Source organism: Orbicella franksi, chromosome 4, assembly GCF_964199315.1.
Source record: "Orbicella franksi chromosome 4, jaOrbFran1.1, whole genome shotgun sequence".
Classification (NCBI taxonomy): Eukaryota; Metazoa; Cnidaria; class Anthozoa; order Scleractinia; family Merulinidae; genus Orbicella; species Orbicella franksi.
Window position 1 is genome coordinate 8,407,877 of NC_138148.1, and position 23,853 is coordinate 8,431,729.

At 39.3% G+C, this 23,853-nt stretch overlaps 1 protein-coding gene across 1 annotated transcript; it reads left to right on the forward strand.

The window, feature by feature from the left end:
- The first annotated feature begins 2,278 nt into the window (after window positions 1-2,278).
- On the forward strand, window positions 2,279-23,356 carry LOC145484366 (polycystin family receptor for egg jelly-like). The gene is made up of 18 exons (XM_081462985.1): window positions 2,279-2,315; window positions 4,250-4,621; window positions 5,403-5,789; window positions 6,266-6,346; window positions 6,948-7,070; window positions 7,904-8,029; window positions 8,907-9,035; window positions 9,395-10,097; window positions 10,510-11,086; window positions 14,040-14,255; window positions 14,443-14,580; window positions 15,060-15,254; window positions 16,722-16,946; window positions 17,432-18,151; window positions 18,713-18,949; window positions 19,226-20,539; window positions 21,092-21,260; window positions 21,738-23,356. Exons 1-18 carry the CDS (start codon window positions 2,279-2,281, stop codon window positions 23,207-23,209), a joined length of 7,221 nt encoding a protein of 2,406 aa, XP_081319111.1. The 3' UTR covers window positions 23,210-23,356.
- The last annotated feature ends 497 nt before the right edge of the window (window positions 23,357-23,853 follow it).

Genomic DNA, 23,853 nt, shown 5'->3' on the forward strand with positions numbered 1-23,853 from the left:
TGAAAGCAAAATTGAAAAAAAAAAAAAAAGAACAAAAAAAAGAAAAGAACAAAAAAGAATATAGACTGTTATCGAGAAAATTTCGACTGAAGTTTCAATGTGTCGTTATTTTAAAATGTCTATTTCCGTTTCCAAAAGAATAGTATAATAAATAAATAGTATTTCGCTGTTAAATGAATCACTCGGTTTGATTTTCAGAAACATTGAAAATATTCGATGCTAATCCCTGGCCTACACTCAGATAAACGTTGGGCTGTATTGCACGCTCGAATCGCCATGCCCTTGTACATTTCTGTACATCATGAATTCGTAAAACGCGTCGTTGCTTTCCAACGACTTTCCAGAATAATGCTTAAATCTGCCGAGCTACCATAACAAGGGCAAGCAGCGAAAGCAAGCGAAAAAATCGCGCAAGACATCCAACCGAGTGATTTTCAACCTGCGCTGGCCGCTTCCACTTTGAAGTGGCCGCGTTACCGCGAGATAAGTGATAGTGGGACAGATATTTGAAAAGTATGTCACGCGAAAAATCCCAACGTCCTCTTTCCAAAATTATCCCTCGAAATAATTAGTTATACGCTATCATGTAAATGAGGAATGACGTCATTACGCTGTTATAGCAACTCAGATCTTGGTTAAACGTATCTTTTCTCTAACTTGCGTCTTTTCATAGTGCACCATAGTATTCGATTTTCTTTGGCATTGATCGTGATGATGCTCTTCTCGTTCAAAATTGAACAGTTTGGTACGTTACATAAAAAATACGATCGATCCACCTTGAATTAATCGAACTTTTCCTGTTTTCGCTACTCTTAGTCCACTACTTTTTTTATTATCATTATTTTTCATAACAACCCTTTGAAGGACGTTCTCGCTGATCAGTTCAATTTCTAGTTCGTATAGTGCAGTCACGTCTCACTCGATACGCGTACATAATTCCGTTAATCAGTTCCATTTCGTTAATCAAGTCTATTTCCTTAATCAGTTTTATTTCCTTAAACAGGTCTATTGTTGTCAGAATTCATTAAGCTATGTGATTCCTGGGCACTGGAAGCCTTAAGATCAACATATTAAGACCGGGACGACGTTTGCTTTCTTTACAATTCAATTTCTTTCCTTGCGCTGATCGATGACCACTGTCTGTTTTATATTCTAATCAAGGTTCAATTTAATAGAATTCCTGAGCGCTCGCTTTTAATGGGCGAAATTATTTTTCTTGGGTCAAATAAATCTATTGTCATTTGAGAAATTTGCCTTTGGGCCTTTGCCCCAATAATTTATACTCTAACAACGTTCTCCAGGGCAAGGGAGGAAAAACATCAGAGCCAGTTTTCGATTGTGTTCTTCTCGTCTAGTGCTTCGGAAGGCAGGTGATCTGCATAAGATATATGTGAAGGCTGAACTTCCCTTCTGAAGACTATTGAATCATTTAAACTGGCCAATTTATTTGATTCAAAAAGGGATTTCTGATTTTATTTTCAAAATACGTCCGTACGTTTTACTACTCAGTGTTCTAAAGTGAAGCATAAACGAAGTTTGTTTTCAAACTTGTGACCCGCACTTAATCAAATGAAGCTTGTGAAATCATAACCCGCTGCTGAAGCCACCCACGCGTTGAATGGATGATTTTGCTTCGGTGTTTTTAAAAGCATTATACATCATGCAACTTTTATATTAAAGCTGGGTGCCGGAAGGAATCTTTGAAAACAATACAAAACAAAAGAAGAAGAAGAAGTATTGTTAAAGATTTCTTTGAGTATCCTACCGATGCTGCAAGTGAAAAAGTTCACGACGGGGCAACTATGAAATTAAACCTTTAATTTACCGTGGTAGAGAGACTTTTCACCCTGTGCCAACTAGTTCCGATGCTAAAGTACTTGGTGGCATCTCATGCCTTGATTGAAATGAAAAGTAAAAAAAGAGGTCAACAAATACAATCATTATCATTTAAGGTAAGCCTACGCTAGAAAATGCTGAATTATTTTTTGTTATCAAAAAGCGAAGTTTGTCCTAAGTTTGCTCGACTTTCCTTCAGTATAAATCGATCCGCCAGGCCTAGTTGTTTTGAGGGCAGATAACACTAACCACAGCTATCGATTGGAAAGTGATTTATTCGGTGGATGGCGTTATTTATCATTAAACAAACTTTTCCAAACAAAAGTTGGTCTTGGATGTCATTGAAAGAAGCTATTCGTTGAGAAGGAAATGAAATTACAGACATTTATCATTTGATTTGGATTTTCAGAGAATGATTATTTGGTTTCTTATTCAAAACTTGATGGCGATGAGCTATGGAGAAGATGATCATGAAGAAGGTTTGTTTGTGTATTTTTGATACTGACGATTCCCATACTAGTCACAATGTTAAAAGGTAACATGGTGATAACTCAAGCCGCTGACAGTAAGTCGCCTAGCACGAATGTGTTGCATGTTCTACCAAGACAAAAAGAAATCTGCATTTATAGTCCTCTAACACCGTTTTGCAATAATTGTATTAAAAAAAATGCTGAGAGCTGGACGTGTTATTGGAAAATATTCCAGTCTCTATTTTAATCGACGGTTTTCTCTGAATTTCTAACATAATTGCTTTTAATTAATTCTGAGTGTGAGACCGTCAGTGAAACTTGAGTCAAGCCGATTGAACGAGCATATAGAGAAACTACCTAGAAAATATGCGTGATGAATCAGTATATATATCTGGGTCTATGATAGTGAGATGCTGGGTTATAAATCAAGATGTCTTTACGTATCAAAGAAATTGAATCCAAAATAAATCGAACAATATAGACCAATAAATCAAGCGATATCAATCAGGGCTCGAGGAACGACTGTGACATTAATAATTGATATCTGTTATAGAGTGAATACCTCTCCCTACAAAACGGATATGCTTATAAGAAAGCTTTTCGGCATTCCATTTAAATGTTTCTAATTAGTCATTATTTTATTCACAAAATCCAGTTGGGTGCACGTTGTCGTTGAGTTTGTCTGGCTGATTCGTCTCTAATTTAAATGGTTTCCGAAGAAATTCCTCAGTAGAATTTACTCTTGCCTAGTAGTTGGAATACACGGAAGTAACACTGACCTTTTTCAACTGGGCTTTGGTGAGCGTTAATTAATCTATCGCTGCTATAAATAAATGACATAAGTTCCAGCAGTAATGTTGAACCTCACAGGCACGCCCCACCTCACGTTTGCGGTTCATTCATCATGAGCTTAAATAAATGCCAAAGGCGTTAAAGGACAGTGTGCCGCTTGATTATGACAAATTTGCTTTCCTGATTCCAAAATATATTGCCAGGTGGCATCAAATATACAAATAAATTGGTTACAAGGATTCTACTCAACGGAACAGAACAAAGTTACTGAGGAAGACCGGCAGAATTATAAGGATTGAAAGGGATTGCCTCATAGTTAGTAGAGAGGACTGGAGTCCCGTCTACTAACCTAGTATGGGCACATATCATAAATGACCTTGTGGTCATTTTTCTATTATTTTTTGAGTTGATATACCTTTCCTTTATACACTTTGACTTTTCATTTTTTGTTTGTTTGTTTTTTTTTGACATACATATATGTCAAAGAAAAAAAAATAGGGCAAGTTTACGGCAAGCTCTTGGCTCCTGTTAAACACAATTTATTCACCAAGGATGCTGTCTCGCTATAAATAAAAAATAAAAGTAAATGAACGAAAAAAATATATAAATTGGCTTTGCGGACATAAGGTTCTCGTGCTTTAATGTTAAAGAACGTTAACAGAGGATTTTCACTGTCACGCAACATAAAATTAAATCGAAAGCAAGTCTCTTGATCGAAAGCCCTTCTATGATTATAGACCCGCCGGATTGCAAGAGTGTAGCCCAATATGGCGGCCGGAAAATTATGCTAGCATCTGAAACTTACTTTAGTTATCTAGGCGACTGATCGACTAGCGAACAAACAAACATTTACACAAAACGTTTCCTGATACATTAACTTCTGAAATGGGTTAAAATCAAGAGATAAGCATACATTTAACTTTTTTTCGACCGGCGCAATCGTAGCTTTATGTTACGCATGGTTATAGCTCTGAAATTCTAAATTCGTTGGTTTCCAAACGAAGAACGCTATTGAGCTGAAATATTGTAAACAGATATAACTTTATCAAAGCTTTCGTCTTCTGAACACAGAAATTTTGGTGGCTCTTAAGTTTTGGATTTCAGAATTTGACGAGGTCACGTGAAAACGCCCCATGTATTTTTTTATGCAGCTGAAGACGTTTGCAGCTCGTACACGACATTTGATTCTGCCGGCAGAAATGTAACTTTTCCCTACCAAACCCTTTGTGACGATATTCTTACTACTGAGTGGTACCGACTTACTGGGGATGCCGGATCATACTTACCGGAAAGTTGCCCGCAGCCTCAAAGCCAGGTATGTGGAACCACCTATCCTGGCTGGTTAAATGGAATCCACCCCACAACGGCTGAGGGTGTGGTGACAAGGACAGCGTGCTTCAGCTCCAGTGCAGGGTGTTGTACTTATTCCACGTCAATTGAAGTCAAAAACTGTGGAAACTTCTATGTTTATAAGTTGGTGCCAGTGACCGCGTGTTATTCGAGGTACTGCGTCACAAACTTGGGTGAGTATGTTTCTAATTTATTATTTTTTTTAATGCATTGCAGCCATTGTTTCCAAAACGATGACTTGACACTATCAAAATCAGTTCTCGCATGCTGATACATACCAGCTCCTTAATTTATCATTTCTTGTCTTATTTATTCTTTACGGATCGAATTATATATCAACCGCCGGTTTACAAGGGCTTTAGGTGGGGGAGGAGAGGGTGGTCGTATGTCCATCTCCCCCAGAGGATTTACTCTGTAATGCTGAAATTTTAAATTGCTGTTCATCAGTCATTCGCAGAAAATTTTGATCTGCTAATAGTCTCTTGTAATTTGACATGCAGATCAAGCCAAATTTCTTTTTCACATACTTTGATAAGTTGATAGAATTCCTCTTTTTTTTTCAATGTTCCTAGCCAGCTATAAAGACATGATTGATCATCGTGGTTATACACACATGACTTGTATGTATAAATCATGTCTTCTTATCTCTCTCCGTAGTTCAAATACTAATGTGATCTTTCATACATTCACTTGTATTTTCCTAACCAGCATTGAACAACTAGTATTTTAACGTTCTCCTTATTAATTCCCCTCATTCATTGCGTCCCAAACGTAGCAATGTGCTTCTGCCTAAGCGGCAGTGGTCGCTAGTGCTGTGCCTATGCTTTGTCTCCTTCTCTCCTCAATACAGAGGTGTCCATACACTGGCCTATGCAGGCATCCTTAGCCAATGTTATTTAAAGAGATCTATCAGTTTCATATAAAACGTTTCAATGATATTTTTTTTTTCCACAGTCCCAGGTATACCAGCGGAATGCACATCGTCAGGGTACAACGAACTTGATGAAGCCAACAGATATTGGAAATATGACGATGGTAATGTTCATTGCGATTCTGATAACATTACCGACAACCAGTGGTACCGTTTCACGGGAGAGGCTGGGACAATGATGGCAACCCATTGCATTCCACAGTCAACTTGCAACGCCGAGATGACTGGCTGGATCAATGGTGATCATCCCAACACCGCCTACGAGACGGTGACGAGATCTGCGTGTATGCACTGGAGTTCAAGTTGTTGTTATGTGTCATATTCGGTTGACATACGCAACTGCAGCGGGTTCTACGTTTATAAATTACAGAAACCAACTAGCTGTAGTCAACGTTACTGTGGTGTCAAAGGTAATTTTGTCATCAGATACCCTACTTTGCTTTACTGTGGAACTTTGCTTCATTACGCATCTTTCTTAGCTATATCTTTTTGCAATGCTTTCATCATGGTAATATCGATATTATATTGAGTCGTCGAGGCTGATTTCCCATTCATATACCGTCACTGTCGCCATCATAAGTAAGCAAGCCTTTTGTCATGGTCGATGCCATTTCTAAGCTCTAAAGTCGGCCTGAACTAGGTCGAAACTGTATTGTGATTTGTAATACAAGGTCGTGTCAAGAGAACGATTGCGCAAAGGAAACGTTATCCGTCAGTTTCATTCGGCGCCAAAACTTGTGATAGATCTGACAGAAAAATATATTTTGTTATATCGTGTAGTAATGTAATTGTTTGTTTGTTTGTTTTTTGCTTGTGTTTTTCTTATATGTTTAGTATTCGCTTATCTTTTCGAAATCTAATGAAGCAAAACTGTTTCCATGTGCAGATGAAAATGACGCATGTTCAGCCAGCGATGGTTCAGCGGAATGCACATGTTCAGCAGGCTATTCAGGCATTCCATGCAAAGGTTAGTGTTAATACTTAATCATGAGTTCAGGATTATGGATCTGCGTAAATTACTCCTCTATCACATAGAAGGGGTAATGACAGACATTTAAACGCTGAGCATTCAATCGCCAAAACATAAAAGTGCAATGCAGGATGCACTTAACCCTTTGCTCACCTGGGACTTCCTTTGAAATTTTTAACTTACGATTTGCCTTTACGATCTTGCAATGGAATCTTGTTTGCGCAAAGATACCTTTTCGAATCTTTATCGTCATCGAAATCGTTGCTGGTGACGATTTTGAATTTCATAAACACTTATGTGTTTTCGGTGGCACTTTACCTATAGTTCATTCTGTATGCCGTCTTCTCTCGTTTCGATACTGCCTCAATTATGCGATAAGATTTCCTACACAACAGTTCCGCTGAACGTTTCTCCTACTTTATATATTCGTTATTTCTTAGAGGTATCCTTCAGCTAACTCGGAAGCTGTCTAAATTACATTTGCGTGCTCATAAATTATAGTTGCAGCTTCACTCACTAAAGTCGCAGTTGCAATTGCTGACTTCAATTTTTACTATCATGTTTTAGGCTCGTGATATGTTACTGCTTTTATCTGCAGATACTGACGAATGCACAACCAATGCTCACAACTGTCATTCATCGGCGACTTGCAGTAACACCATTGGTTCTTTCAATTGCGCTTGCAACAAGGGATACACCGGCGACGGCATTTCTTGTAGTGGTGAGCAGTTTCTTGTTAACGTTATAGCTCAAGAAAACAAACTTCGTGGAAGCTTTGTTTTGTTTTGATTTTTGTTTTGTTTTTGTTTTTGTTGTTGTTGTTGTTGTTGTTGTTTTGTAGTTATTTACTGTTTTTAAAGAAATAGAAAACATTTTCCGAGTTTCTATAGAGTTTGAGTATAAGCTTACTAGCATTCTATGCCGTTCTCTCATTGGCTACGTTACTCACCATCTATTCTTTTGTGGATGACGTCAAAATGTAGTGAGAACAAAAAAAGTGGCGCACAAGTCGTAGGCGAGTGTGTCACTGGTGTTCTTACCACATTTTGACGTGTTCTAAGATATGTTACTGAGCAGACGCAAGGCAACATGAAATCTACATGTATCTGTGTTAAAAAATAAAGAAACCAAAATGTTAATGATGTTCTCTTTACTTTGGTCCTCCAATATATCATGAGTAAGAGCAATCAAAATGCGAGAATAATCTAACTTGTTATCTAATTTATTATAGACGTTGATGAATGCACGACCCACGCTCACAACTGTCACTCAGATGCGACCTGTACCAACACAGAAGGCGCGTTCACTTGCAGTTGCAAAGATGGGCACACTGGAAATGGTCGACAATGTGTAGGTATGTGTTTCCACGTACATCCTCATAGACTAGTTTAGAAGAAAAGCTTCGCTAACTTAAAAACCTAATATATAACTCATGAAGCAGTCTGGCAGTTAGATGGCTGTGCTAAGCAATACATTCTGGAATATTTGTGACTTCATATTATATCATAACGTAACTTTTTATTTGTTATATTTTAATATCTTCCTTTTTGGTAGATGTCGACGAATGCAGACCTAATGGAACTCACAACTGTGATATGAACTCCGAATGCGTGAATACCATTGGTTCATTCAACTGTACATGTCATCAAGGATATTCAGGAGACGGCTTTACATGTCATGGTATGGTTATTCAACGAAGAAACAAATATGTTTGAACTATTTGATATTTACCGCATACTATTATTGTCTGGGAAACGCGTTGGTGAGATGGTTAGCGACCTAGAGTCCAAATTGAGCGGCCAGGGTTGGATCCCTGGACAAGATCACTGCGTTGTGTTCTTTGAAAAGTGCTACAGTGCCTCTCCCCACCCAAGTGTATAAATGAGTACCAGTGAATTTTGATGCTGAGGAACGTAACCCTACGATAAGCAAGAGTTCCTTCAAAGAGGGATAGAAATATTACGTGTTGCAAAATAAAAAAAAATGCGACAAAGCATATTTCACCAGGTACAGTTGCCATGCCAACATTACTTTATTTGATCAATCACATCATACCAAAATATTTCCAAATACATTTAGGAAAAGTGGCCAAATTCGGACATTATTAAGTTGGTGGGGCCCTCAAAAGCCTCTCCCTCACCCGAACCCTCCCTCGGAGAATGAATAGTATTAAGACCTCTAATCATTGCCATTCTACTAAAGCTGGATCTGTCACACTGAGAAAATGGAATAAGGTACTACAGTGTTTAATGGAGTACGGGGTAAGAAGTGAGAGCCATACACATTAGCCGTCATGGCAATCTCAAAAGAGGTCTTACGTCAAATTTTGAGAGCTAAGTTCAGTCTTTGTTATTTTCATTGTCGTAGTTATTGTTATTGTTACTCTTGATCAGGTAGCTCTGAATCCCGAAATGTGCATGTATAATAATTAAGCATAAATATAACAATAAAAATTAACATGCCCATCGATAGCTTCTCTACGCCAGGTACAGATTTGATTCAATGTTCAAACATGAGTTTAATGTTGGGTACAACAAATGTGACGGTATTTTTACAGAAATCGACGAATGTGCAATAGCAACACACAACTGCCATGGAGTGGCTCACTGTTCCAACACTCCAGGTTCCTTCACCTGCAAGTGTTGGGAAAGCTACACTGGTGATGGGGTGTTATGTGAGCCTTTGGGTAAGTGAACATTGTTCTGGGATGTGTTTTTCGGGCGTAACCTCCGTAAATCCTTTCTTGCGCCCGTTCTTCGATCCAAGAGGATATATTCATTGACTTTTCTAATATTCCATGCCACGCTGTTACAAACTGTACTGTATAATTTTTTTCACATATTTCAATTAGAAACTGTGTAGGTTTCCTTAGCAAACATACAAACCTTGCTTCACCATTGAACATCACAATTCAATGTTCCTTTTACAAAACACTTGATCTAAAATTGCCGTTAAAACCGTGTTGAGTATCATTTCCTTGTTGAGACATTACTTATCATTCATTATTTATCACTGGTCTGGATTTCTTTTGTAACGCATCAACAGGGGATTTCTCAGTGACAATCAGAGACATTTCTACTGACGTGTATCATCCCACTGTTGTTAAGAGGTCTACCAAAAGCGCCCTAGAAGTCATAATTGAGGGACTACCGAGTGACGTTGAAATATTGCAAGGTGCACTGGAATGGCGTATAATTAATGAAACAGAACTCGAGACTTCCGCTGGGTCAGCACAGGGAACCTTGGTAAGTCGAGGTACTGCTGAGTGGACCATAAACAGGAGATCCATACCTGTTGGTGTCTATCAAGTCAAATTTTCTGCCTCGTATACGGTCGGTGATCCAGCGTTCCCACAGACTCTTAAAGCTTTTAACTATGGCTTTATTAAAGTTATTTCAGGTCCATTGAGAGCCATTCTTGATGGTGGAAGCAGTGTTCGATGGGGATCTGTAGCAAATGCTACTGTTGATGGCTCGCTAAGTTACGATGAAGATATTGGCCCTGGAAGCAATACTGGGCTCATCTTTGGTTGGTCTTGCCTTGATAATGCATCCGTGAGCAATGATTGCTTCGGTTCATTTTATGGCGTTGTGAATTCAATATCCACTGCTATAAGCATTGATCCTAGTCGACTTGATATTGGAAACACATATGTTCTAAGGCTAAATGTTACCAAAGATGAAAGAAGCGCCGTTGCTCAAATGTCTTTTGAAATCGCAGCCGGAGAGATACCTCAAGTGACATTAAGGTAATTAAAACTTGCAAGGCCAAGCACCACAGCAATTTGTAACACGAGTCCATCAGTCACACAGTTTAAGGTGTTTTCCTGGTAAGATACCTTTCACCCCCTGCTCTTCTGCCAGCGAAACAGCAAACAGCGAAAGTGCATTGCTGCTATTAAAATGTAGGCATCGTTGCATCTCAACCTTTTAAGCTTTTAGGCCTAATGATGGGAATAAAATTCAAGCGTTGGCACCAGAAATTACCAAATCGTAGTGCGCTACAATCATAGTCATGTGTGGTTCAAAAAATATTGTACCCTGCACTTCTAATATGCGACAAATTACCACAAATCTTATACATCAGCATCGAGGGAATAATCCGATCCTAATTAGGCGAAATTAATAATTCATCAATTTTGAATATTTATGTTTCTTCAGATGCTTTGTAGATTGTGGCAAGATAGTGTCTGCCTCGAACAAGCTTCGAGTGACATCAGAGTGCCTTAGTTCCCCTTGCAGTGGTTCAGTTTATGAATGGCAATTAAAAAGATTGAATGACAAATCAAACAAATGGGACGTTATTCCTATTTTACCAAATATGACCTCAACTGCAGTGAATGCGACCGATATGATCATCAAAAAAAATTCTTTGCAGTCCAACGCCACATACAGATTAGAGCTTTTCATAACATCACCAGAAGGAGCAGAAGGCCTTGCCATGTTCGATTTTGAGACAGCTGGACAGCTACACAGCGGATACTGTGCTCCCTCGGTCGATGAAGGTGTGGCACTTCAGACCGAGTTCATTTTTGAGTGTTTTGAATGGCGAGATAAAAGTATGCCATTGACTTATGAGTTTCGTCTCGGAGATGAGCCAATATCTTATGGCACTTCTTCCAAGTCTGCAACAGCGCTTTTTCCCGCAGGATTACGTAACGACGACTACCAGTTGCAAATACACGTTATTATCAAGAATAGCGTTGGTGTAGCTGTTGTAAAGACATTATTTGTCAAGGTAATCAGCTATTTGATTTAAGATTTGCCATGTTGTCTCTGTTTTGTGTAAAAACAAAAACATTGATATTACCTTGAATATAACCCATACAACTGTACTAAATAGCTAATGAATGTTATATGGTGGCTTTAGATGTCAACTAAGTTAAATATAAAGACTGATAACCTAAAGCATGGCAGACTAGGTGGCCTGCTGGTTAGGGACCGTTCATTTTTTATGAGGTAGGGGGGGCTGGTGGGATTTGGGGGGGGGGCCATGCGAAAAAAAATGGCTTTCGAGGGGGGGCCATCCCAAAAAAATAAGGGAAAAAGGGGGGGTCACGTGAAATATTTTAGTAAAACTTTAAAAAGGCATAATGTTTGAATATCAAAAAAATTGTATAGAATAAACATAGAAGGCAGGATACAAACTTATTACAAACTTTCCTTCTGCTTTAAAAAAACGTTTGGCGACAAAAAGCATTTGTAGCTACTGAAAAGAAGTATTTAACACTGTTATTTTCGAATGCAACTTTCACTGGCACTCATCTTCATCTTCGCTGTCGTCGAGTTCTTCGTCGCCGCTTGTGCTGCTATGGGAGTCTCTTTCACCAATGCTGCAAGAAGCAGCAATGCTTTCCATCAGAGTGTACTCTTCAGGGTACATGAAGGTGTAAACATAATCTCTGACTTCCTGCATAAGGTTTGTGGTGATTCTGCTTCTTGCAGCATTGGTGAAATAATTCCCTTCCAAGAGCTGTGCGATGTACGGCCCATCTCTTCTAAATAACGACGTGGCAACATCCTCAACTTTAATACACTCTTCCGGGATGGCCGTTCTAGGAGGGTACACAAGGCATTGTGGAAGATCATTTCCTAGCGGGTTTCCAACACAGATTCCATAAACTCGTTGGACGTTGTTTTCAGTCCGCTTCCTCTTTCTTTCATTTGACTTTCCGCGGTTTTCTTTTTTCCTTCTCCTTTTAAATAAATAAATAAATAAATATACATTTATATAGCGCCATTTTCCACTAATTGTCCATGGCGCTTTACAATACTTTAAAATTAAAATCCTAATTCTTTAAAAACCTAAAATCCTAAATCCTAAAAGTTAAAATCCTAAGAATTAAATACGCTATATAATACAATTAGGCTACAGATAAAAAGTAAAAACTACAAATCAAATGCACGCTTAAAAAGATAAGTCTTAAGATTAGCCTTAAAAACTGCCTCTGATGATGAAAGTCTGATCTGGAGGGGTAGTTTATTCCAGAGCCTTGGTGCCGCCACGGAAAAAGCCCTTTCACCATACGTTTTAAGATTTGCTCTAGGCTCATCAAGCAACCTGTTGTTTGAAGATCGTAGTGTCCGACCAGAAATGTTAAATCGCAGTAGGTCTCTAATGTAATCAGGGGCCAGTCCATTCAGAGCTTTGTTGATGTGCTGTTTGAGTATGCCCTTGAATATGCTGTTATCATTGCTCTTCTTATTTTCTAGTGCTTCCATGTCCTGCGTGACCTTCGTCAACTTAGCTTCTATACATTTGATCTGTTTTACATTAAAACTGTGGGCAAATTCTTCGCCCTGCCTTAAAGCAAGCCCATTGAACTGAAAGAGTGTGGAATCATGTTCCTTTACATCTTTCAATATGACATTCAACTTTTCCATTATTGCTCTGTGCTCTTTGATGGAGAAGTTCAGCTTTCTTCCATCACTGGGCTTCAACTGATACCCTGGCATGGAAAACTCACTCGCCCTTTCCGAACAGCTATCCGCACTTAGAAAGATTGCTTCTTTTGCTTGTAAGATGTCAAACAGCCTGGATCGTTCAGCTGTAAACCTTTTCTTAAACGACTCGTCGCTTTCGCCATTATTGCGCATTTTGGAATTTTGCGCATTTGAAAAGCAGCAAGAGTGAGAAAGTAAAGGCAATTGTAAGACATTCATGCTTGCAGCAGAAGAGTCCTCTCAGAGCTGGCCAACCAACACTGAGACATGCCAGGACATTGACACAAAATGACAACAGGGCAAGTGCTGACAGCAGTGAAACGGATGAAAGTGACAATGATGAGTATGACAGTGATGCCATTGACTCTGGGGGAGAAGATGACTCAAGTGACGTCATTCTTGCATTCATCAATTCAGACGAGGAAGATGCCAATGAGAGGCCAAATGCCACACGCTCAGGGCGAACCATAACTAGGAGATCCGAAATTGACTTCTCTGTCTTTTGATTTGTTTTTAAAACAACAGCTCTCTGTAGTATAGGGATTGTAAATGTTGTCTTCATAGTGAGCACAATAACGTGAAGTAGGGGGATAATAGAGAAATATTAAAAAAGTTGAAATTTAAATACTGTTTGTTCAATTTTTTTTTTGGGGGGGGGGTCATCCCAAAAAATGACCGCTATAAGGGGGGGGGCCATATGAAAAAATTGGTAAGCTGAGGGGGGTCATGCGATTTTTAAATGGTGCATCCCAAATCCCACCAGCCCCCCCTCCCTCATAAAAAATGAACGGTCCCTTAACTCGCGTGATTCCAGATCGAGCGGTCTGGCTTGGAGCCCGGCCAAGGTCATTGCGTTGTGTTCTTGAGAAAGACACTTTTCTCTCAAAGTGCTCTTTTCAACCTAGGTGTAGAATTAATTACCACTGGATACCGACGAATGTGATGCCTGAGGTAACCCTGCGATTAATCATTGCATCTCATCTAGTAGGAAATAGAAATACTCCTAGAGGTTTCTTGTCATGAAAACTGAAGTGGTAAAACCTCCGGCGCTACGGACTACTTCCCCCGACGCAGGCTCTAGCTTACTTTTATCTAATGTGAACATGAAGAATTTCATAACAAAACTTACTCAAGTGGAAAGAACGAAGAAACACTCTCAGCGTTTCTTTGGCGAGACATTCGAGACTGCATGCCAATCAACGGTTACTAAATGTAACCAAATCATGGCTCCATTTGATTTTATACAGGTAAAACCGTCCTCCAAATTGGATCCTTGCCTTTCACAGATAGCAGAAGTTGCAAGAAAGTTACAAAATTTTGTGATCGGGAAAGGCAATCGGCTGGATGAATATCTAAAGAGGGGTAACATCAGCCAAGCTGCAACACTAGCTCGATCGGTCCTAAAGTCGTCTAACGAGAAAACAGATTGTGGAAGAACACTGGACAACGATACAAAAACACTGGTACGTGCAATGATATCAGAAACAAAACTTTGACTTGATAACAGGAAAACTCATAATTCACACTTGGTATTAAAAATTAGACCTTTACTTAAACAAAAAGTGAGCAACATGATTCAAATATTCATATTTTCATCGTAACAGACATATGAATTTCTCTAAAATCTTCTTTTTATATTTTCTTGGATAGATTTCGAACACATTGGTGGAGAAGTTCACTTCTATAACACCCACAGGCCTTCAAATGTCTCGAACGATCATGGCGGTGGTCAACTTAGCAACTAGAAACCAACAAAATCAGAGCTGTGATAGCTGTAAGAATGCAATGGTGAGAATAATGGCAAGGACACTGGGAATAGCAATGGGTTAACAAACAATGAAACTAACAAAAGAAAGCAAAATAGATGTAAATAACAAACGGCATATACAGCTGGAAATCAGTTTTGTTGAAAAAAAAAAAAAAAAACTTTTACTTAACGGTAATATAGTAATAGTAATAACTTATTTAATGTCGAAAATGTCGAAGTGTTTGCACAATCTTCCGAGCCAGAGGTTCATGTTAAAAACACTCTACAACAAATAAATAGGATCTAAGAACTGATTACAAAAATGAGGTATTAAAACGCTGGAAAAAGACTTTAAATACTAATCCTTAACAGAGATTTTCAAGCAGGAGTTGCAAGTGCACCCTTTAAATTCCGCTATATCGCTAAAGCATTAACGAAAACGTGCAACGGTCTCACATTAATATTGTTTAACATAGTTCGGCACAGCGAATTTATATTAATGATTACTTTTTCCCACTAGAATTTAACATTGCAACTTACAGATAGCGCAACAAATTTACTGGTGTCAGCCCTTAACGACATGGAGGAACCTTTTTCTAGTGAGCTAGAGGAATCAGCTGCAAGTGTCACAGGGTGTCTCAATAATGTTCTTCAGTCGGCAGCAGGTGCAAGTCAAGCTAATGGCGACTCTTTGGAAAATCAGTCATCCTCAAAGGTAGAACGTCATAATCCAATTAACCGTAAAAGAAAAAGATGATTTGGTTTTCTTGGATCAGAAAATTGTAGGCATTCAATTGTTCAGCGTGTGGTTTCGCTATTTTTTCCAGTTAAGGTGGCTATCTGCAGTTTTTCCGAGGCTCAGTGGCGCATGCTACGATTGCCCTCCTAACGTCAGAATTAGTCGCACGTGCAAAAATGACGCAAGTAACCCCAAGAAAAAGCAAAAACCTCTTCAGATCTTAAAACGCGTTAAATCACTTTGGTATACGTAGTGCAAACTGCTTTCAAACATTTAAGCCTAGGTACAATAAATTTGACAGAAAACGTTCGCTAAACAACCGGTAAAAGAGTTCTAATTCACTCTTGCTTTCTCGCATGGCGTCACATGAGCGCGCACAAAATAAAAGGCACGCGCAGTTCAATTCTCGTCCAAGAAAGAAAAAATTCGGAACGGGCAATCATAAAAAAGTCCAAATTTTGGCTTATGCGCATGCACCAAATTAAAATATTGTACATTCTCGTAGCTTATCGGGAAATTTATCTTTTTGGTCAAAAAAAAGGTTTTCAGCCAAACTACGGCCCGTTTAGCGTCATGGTAGCCTTAAGTTAAAAACGGCCTTTTTTGTGAAATTTTCGGTTTTAAAGGGTTAACTGCTGTACACCAAACTCTTATAAAATAAACACCTCGGGTCCCTGTTAGTATATATCTTCACGAGTACAGATCAAACATAGAGCTTGATTTTCAAGTAATATATAAACATTCTCTTTCCGGACACATAACATCATATACCGAATGGTTGAACCTGGAACCTCTGTCACCCAGACGATCACATTATATAGCAATTGTGTCTTAAAAAACATTTTCCTAGAAATTATTGTCTTTAAATCGATACCTCGATCGTGCCAAAACAGAAATCAAGGCGATTCAACTTCTAAACTCTCTTTCTGTTCACAGTAACGTAGTTGAGAGATTGTTGAAACACATTTTACGGGGTGGAGACCACTTTAAATGGCAGCGTTGACTGCTTTCCTGTCAAACTGTCCCTCATTGAGCAAGTGGCTCTGATCATGATGCACAGGTTTCCTTTAATTTCGCAAATCATAATAAGACACTGTACAGACAAAACTAATGTCTGCATAAAAACCAGTTTGTATCACGCTACTGGTTTTAGGGATGTGATCATTTCAACTGGCATATACCATCTTTCCGTAGCTATGCTGATGTGCCCACATTGCGTATATGTTACCCAGGAACGGTTTGAGTATGTCCACAGACGTTAATTTGTCCTCCCCAGCCCCACCACCTTACGTTTTGGCTATGCTGATGTGCCCACATTGTATATTGCGTATCCGGCCACGCGCAGGGTTAATATTTTATGCTAGTCTGTGGACAGATCAAAACGGTGTCTCCGACTGTTTTTGGGTGGGTATTATCGACTTTTTTTCTCTGTTATTATTGTAGGAAAATGTGCAGAAAGCTTCAGAAAAACTGGACGCCATGAACCATGCATTTTTTGCCCGCCTGGTTCCGTCTGAAGTTCTTGTCATCAAAACACCGGAGTTGGCAGTCGCGTTAAAGAAGGTCTCCAGTGACTATATCAATGGACTCAACATGGAAGAAGGAACGTCAAGATTTAAGCTGCCAGGCAACCTAGGGCAAATGAGTGGCGGTAATATTAATGCAAAGGTGAGATGTTAAGGAACTTAGTCTGACTCCTAATGAAAAAACATAAAAGGCATTATTTTGTAACCCGTTTTCACATGGAACGGTACGGTACTACATGTTATGTATCATATACAGTATCGCATGTTGCATGGTTATGTCATGTTGTATGGCATCGTGTTGAATCGTACCATGCAATGTCAAGTGGCATTGCGCCGCATCGTACCTTTTCCTAACGTATTTTATAGTACCGTATTTCATATCCTCTCAATGAAGCGCAAAAGCCATAGAAAATTAATTGGACCGAGATCTGAACAAAAAGATACCAATAAGGTAGCAAAAAGAAAAAGCCATAAAGCTACAACACTTAAGGCTCTTTCATTGATGTCCACTGTTCTGTGCTCAGCTTTACTTCAGCAACACAAATAGTACAATAAAAGACGTAATATTTCTCCAAATTCTGAAGTTATCTGCAGGCATATAAAACATAACCTTCCATGTCTTTTCAGATGAGAGCTATTCATTTCAATCCGTTCACCTGGGACAATAGCAGCAAGAAGGTCAAATCAAGTGTGACCAGCCTGGATCTTCAAAGCGTCAATGGGACAAAGATAAACGTGACTAACCTTGATAATTACATTGAGATAGTCATTCCGCTTTCGAGGCGTCCAACAAACACCAGCAATGGAACTGAACATTATTTTTTGAAGCCTAACAGAATGTCCATCCGTAGTTATTACGCAGAATTAGCAGATGTCCCCGTTGCTATTAGAATCGGTGTGCAGGCAGAAGGTACAGTTATTAAATTGTTTGTTAAATTTGGATCAAGACCTACGATCGAAGATTCTGATCACAACTTTACTATTCTGTTCACGTCAACATGTAGAAATCTTTCAGATTATCAGCAAAGCAAATCAACATCCTGTCCTCTTGAAGAACGTTCTGTCACAATAGTACCTTCTGAGCCAAGTCTCCTTTACGCCGGTCTGTTGTTTCGAGAAGCTAACAACGCCACCGAGCATGCTAGGAAAAGACGGTCATGTTTCGGTCATGGTCGTGAAAGACGTTCATGCGTTGGTGTCAAGGATCCACCTCCTAAAGGAATCACGAAATTAGATGTTCCACGGTATGATCCATTGACAGATGTCAACTACACCTTCAGTATTACCCAATCAAGTTGTCTGTATTGGTCTGAAGACAAAGAAAAGTGGACCTCCGATGGTTGCAAGGTAAATTATTATACTGTTTCTATTTAATGGTCATCTCATGAATCTTTCTTAGTCTCCTAAGCTACTCTGTGGCCCGAAAATTATAATAGACCTATTTATAGGAGTATGTCCTGTGACTTTCTCAACCAAAATAAGTTGCACTGAGACCAAATTGATTAGGAAAATGAAAAAAAAAAAAGCAACAAAAACAGCATGGTGTTACAAGTTTACTAATTTTACGCGGTTCTTGATATTACCATGTAATTTTTTTTTTCGTGATTACAAGTTTGTATTTTTGTGCTCACACTTTGAATATCGTTTAGTGTCATATTATATTACATCACTATTAACAGGAAGCTATCTCATCCTGTAATGTAATCTATCCCCATCCCTTATTATGAGATGATTTCTAAAGTTTTGAAATCGCATGCTTGGGTTGAAACTGAAACGTACGAGCAAATAACCTCCGCCCTAGATTATCAGGCGGTAAATAATTTTGGGAGATAATAGCCTCGAACACGCACGGTAACTGTATCATTATATCGTAAGTCTTGCTGCTGATAATGATTGCGTTTCTCGTAGGTTGCATCCAGCTCAAACACAACTCATCTTAAATGCTTGTGCAATCATTTGACTTCCTTTGGTGGAAACTTCATTCAGGCCCCGAATCCTATTGACTTTGACAAGGTTTTCCTTGAGTTTACGAGGCTTGGTGAAAGTGGCAATATTTCAGTACTTGTGACAGTTGCAAGTGGTTTCCTTTTTTATTTTGTTGTACTAATATTCGCGAGAAGGGCGGACAAGAGGGATAAAAATAAGGTTTGTATAGCCTTAACGGTGATATTATTTTTTTCCTACCCGGGGAAAAGTTCTCATTCAGTACACATGTACCTTTTTCGGGCACAGAATTTCTTAATTTTTTAAGCCTTAAAGGCAGCCTGGCCTAATCACATATATAATCGTCAAAAGAGGACGTGTGGAAACAAGAATGGCACGATCGCGACGACCCGGTTAAACCCTGCCGAGAATAGCTACTTACTGCAAATAAGCACACAAAGGATTAACTAGGTAACAAATTTTTCATATTTGTTGTAGATTTGCCCTCCAAGGAGAGTAAGTGTTGTCCAAGAAGGTACTTACTTCTACGACATGGTTATAAGCACAGGCGTCTGGAAAAATTCAGGAACAACGGCCAACGTTACAATCAGCATTGAGGGCGAAATGGATGAGCTAAAACTGATTCCACTTCGAAGTAAATGGGAAACAAGTGAAATATTTGCTCGGGGAAGTATCGATGGATTTGTCTTAGTTACAAACAGATCTCTGGGAAGTTTAACGCAAATAGGTTTGGAACATGACAACTCAGGTGATAACCCTTCTTGGTTTGTAGAGACAGTAGTAATAAGAGACAGGCAGACTGAGGAAAGGTGGGTGTTCCCTTTAAATCGATGGCTTGCGTTGGAAAAAGATGATGGGGAAATAGAAGTTACCGTGGGCAGTGAGGGTGCTTCATCCTTTCCAGATCAGGTACGTTCCCGTTTTGGAAGAAAAATCGCCGACAGTCACCTGTGGATGTCAGTGTTTGGTAAAGCATGCTGCAGTACTTTCACTCGAGTACAGAGAGCTTCGTGTTGTCTCACAGTTCTATTTAGTGCCATGATTGCTAATGCTATGTTTTATAACATTGGTGGCGAATCAGAAGGAGCTATACAAGTTGGACCCTTCAAGTTTTCTTGGAGACAGGTTGTCGTTGGAGTGCAAAGTGGACTTATAACTGCACCAGTAAACATCTTGATTGCTTTCCTATTTAAGTCTAGTGGACCCAGAAGAAGAAAGGGAGGCAAATACAAAGAATATTACCAGGCGCAACAACTTGTAGATGAAATGAGGGATACCGGTTGCATATTGCCTCATCTCTGTGTACTCATCGCTTGGTTTCTATGCTTCAGTACAACTCTAACAGCTGCAGCGTTCACTGTATTTTATAGCTTAATGTGGGGCAAAGAAGTTGCTGAGCAATGGCTTGCTTCCATTTTGATCTCATCATGTCAGGACATTTTTGTTGTACAACCAACAAAGGTTTTGTTAGCTGTTGTTATAGTTTCATTGCTCATGATCAGAAACAAAGACAACAATGAAGATTCACATGCGAAAATTGATGGAGTTTATAGATACGAGAGTGACATTGATTTTCTCAGTGATGATCCTAAAGCACGCTTTAAACGAGATAAGCTGGAAACGATACGTAAGCGAAGAAAAAAGGAGGCCCAATTGGCAGTAGTGATGAGAGACATTGTTTTTCATTTAACATTTGTATTTTTCCTAGCAATCGTGTGTTACGGAAACAAGAATGACAATCGTTTCCTGATGACAAGGACATTGATAGATCCATTCACGAATTTTGACCTGGTAGGCACTGATACGGTACAAATGTGATATATCAAGATGTTAATCATATAGTATTTTTGAGGCAACAGGTCAACCCTATTCAGAACATCCGTGGGGTTTCGTTTCTATATTTTCAGATGTAGGTTCCTTTTGTAGAATAGGTTCCTTTTCATTGTTTGTGATTTATTTCGAGTCCGCCTTTTCATTTTAAAGAAAGTTGTTGTTGTTTCCGGATGTGTTGGAAAATAAAGAAACCCAAGGCGCGATAACGGATCCTGAGCGGCGGTCATTCTCAAATCATTGGGTAAAGTTGGAGAACTATAGGAAACGTTTTTGGATGTATTATATACCCTTTGAGGGTACATTACAAAGGATCTTAAAGGAAAATGCAAAAAAGCTGTTCTGAACAGGGCTACTAAAGAACTACAAACTGTAGTGGTCTCGCGACAAATCAAAAAAGGGAAAGTACATCAAATTGTTTTTTTGCAAAAAGCACCTGAAAGCATGTAAGCAAAGAAAACATATACGTTTACACATCAACAATAACTCCAGTCTTATTTTCATCAATTTTAGGTAACTGACTCAAACAGTTTGTGGGGATGGTTAAGACAAGAGTTCCTGCCCAATATTTACAGCCGCGAGTGGTATAATGGATTTAACGATAATAAAGACGTGTATACCGCCAACGAGAATTCCATACTGATCGGCATGCCTTCGATGCGACAGTTGAGAATCAAAAGGAGTAAGGAGTATTTCAAAATGAATCTTTAAAACCACGCCAACTCTTAACTGAGTTAAAAACTCAAGTAATGATTGTCTTTTCCCAATTTCAACCATAATTACGACGGCAAACAATGAGCTGAGAACCCTTAAAAAATAAATTAAAAAGGTTTGAAACTGTGGGCCGAAGTCTACCAACCACAGACTACAGAAATGGCCTTGTAAACCCACTCAAGTGAGCTTTGCCTAAGAGGTGAGCTGAGATGATCGATTTCAGCGGAAATCGAAGTCGTTGGCTGAAATTCAAATTAGGAGTTTGGAGCTGAGTTTATGTCATTCGTTTTAACTCTATGCATGATCCGTTTTAACAGTGAGTGCACTGAAGGGGTAAATGGGAATTATAAATGGGATTTGCCTATTCACTTATTAAACAAGTACTACCAGATGTTGAGTTATAACAATCTACTAATACATATTTCTTATAAACGTTCTTGTAAAGGATCCTGTCAATCAGGACCTAAAGTTATCGCAGACTGCTACTATGGATATTCCAGTAAAGACGAGGACACCACCTTGCTAAGTCTTCCGGGTTGGAAGCCAATTCCCCAAAATACTTCATGGCCTAAATCTCTACTAATGTGCCCGAAACCGTGGCGTTATCAAACAGCCGAGGAATTAAACAATGGCCCAATAAAGGCCACTTACAACATATACGGAGGGGGTGGTTACGTTGTTATCATGGGTTACAAGGAAGACACTGCTCTTGGTGTATTAAGCGAGACCCTGGGCCATGGATGGGTTGATCGACGGACCAGAGCGGTTATTCTAGAATTTGCCGTGTTTAACGTGAATACAAACTTGATCAGCATAGCAACTTATTTTTACGAAGCCTTCTCTACTGGTGTTGCCTATACAGCAACCAAGGTTGATACTCTTGAGTTGTACAGCACAGAGTCCGGAGCTCTGATGTTCTATCTCATTTGTCAGTTCCTGTTTATTGCCATGGTACTTTTTAACTTAATCGCGATGGTAATCCGCCTGCGCCGACAACGCCTTATATTTTTTAAGTCTGTCTGGAATATGGTTGATCTCTTCATGGTTGTATCATCATTAACGTCAGTGGCGTTTTACATGATTAGATCAAAGAGTGTTTTGAAGACCATCAACGCCATCCAGGCCAATCCCTATGAAATTATACATTTCCACTCAGCATTAGACTGGGCAAGCTGGGAAAATGCCTCAATCGCCGTCGCCATATTTACTGTGACACTGAAGCTTTTGAATCTTATCCGTTTTAACCCTTATGTAATTTACTTGTTTTCCTCTTTCCGTCAGTCCGTAGGCTACCAACTCTCTTTTGTAGTTTCCTTCTTTATCATATTTAATGCATTTGTTATCACAGGAATGCAGTTTTTCGGCAGAACCGTCTACGTGTACTCTAGTTTCTTGCAAGCAGTCATTTCCCAGTTTGAATTCCTGTTAGGAAGAGCTGTTCCTCTCGATGACCTTCGTAACGAAAATCGATTTATTGGACCTGCATTCGCCTTCATGTACATGTTATTTATGACTATAGTACTTTTGAATATGTTGGTTTCTGTTCTGAATGAGTCGTACACTGACGCCAAGACACACGCAGAGGAATGTGCGGAAGAGCTTGAAATGGCACGATTCATTGGTGAACGATTCATGGACATTTTCCAAGGAAGAAAAACGCGAGCTGAGTGCAAGCTATTTTGTGACGACACGACGTTTGTTAACATGTGCAGTTCTGATGCAGAACCGTTTTGTCTAAATTCCCAAACTATCTTTCAAAGCACGGAAGAAAGATTGGAAAAATTGGAGAAAAGGCTATCTGTTCTTGCCCGACGCACAGAAAACGTGGATATTGATCATTTAAAGGAAGAAGCTGAGTTTATTTACATCCTTAGCTTTATTATGAACTCCTCAAAGAGCGAGACAACTCATCTCTAAAGAAGTCTAGATACCAGTGGCGGATCTAGGGGAGGGACCCGGGGGGGCCCGCCCCCTCCCCCTCCCCCTTATTTTGGGTACAAAAAGAAGAAATGACAGAAGGAAGAAAAGCCGGCAGGGCAAGTAAAACACAACCGCCCCCCTTCCCCTCCCACCCAGCCCCCTACTAGAAAGGAAACCTTCTTTTATGAGATTAGTTCGTATATCACAAAAGGGATCCAACCAGAATACAGGGAAGCCGTTGTATGTGTGTTCGACGGCATGGTATAAAAAAAAAATGTGCAATGTTCTCTCGTGGTATACCATGAAATATCCCACTTGTCTCTTGTATGTTCTTGGTATAATGTGTACACCGAAAAAAACTAGTGACTCCTGGGAAATTCCATTGTATATCACTCGAAAGCGTTGCATGACAAGCATAGAACTGATGTTATGATGTTAATAGACCTTATTAACAATGGCCGGTTTTTCATATTATGGTGCATCTAAGATCCCGGAAAAATCGGTTCGCACGTAGAGTGCAGGAAGCATATGCGACAAAATAGTTTTGAGAACAAAGTTATACAGCCTTGACTTTATTACTGAGGTTAGTTTTGAATGGTTAATCGAAATCTTGACTTATTAATTAAACAAGCCGTTTGGTT

Excerpts from the sequence above, each read along its gene's own strand:
- LOC145484366 (XM_081462985.1), top strand. The coding sequence starts at position 2,279 with ATGGCGATGAGCTATGGAGAAGATGATCATGAAGAAG. Across the intron at positions 6,347-6,947 it reads TTCAGGCATTCCATGCAAAG|ATACTGACGAATGCACAACC; the intron begins GTTAGTGTTAAT and ends TTTTATCTGCAG. Across the intron at positions 7,071-7,903 it reads CGACGGCATTTCTTGTAGTG|ATGTCGACGAATGCAGACCT; the intron begins GTGAGCAGTTTC and ends CCTTTTTGGTAG.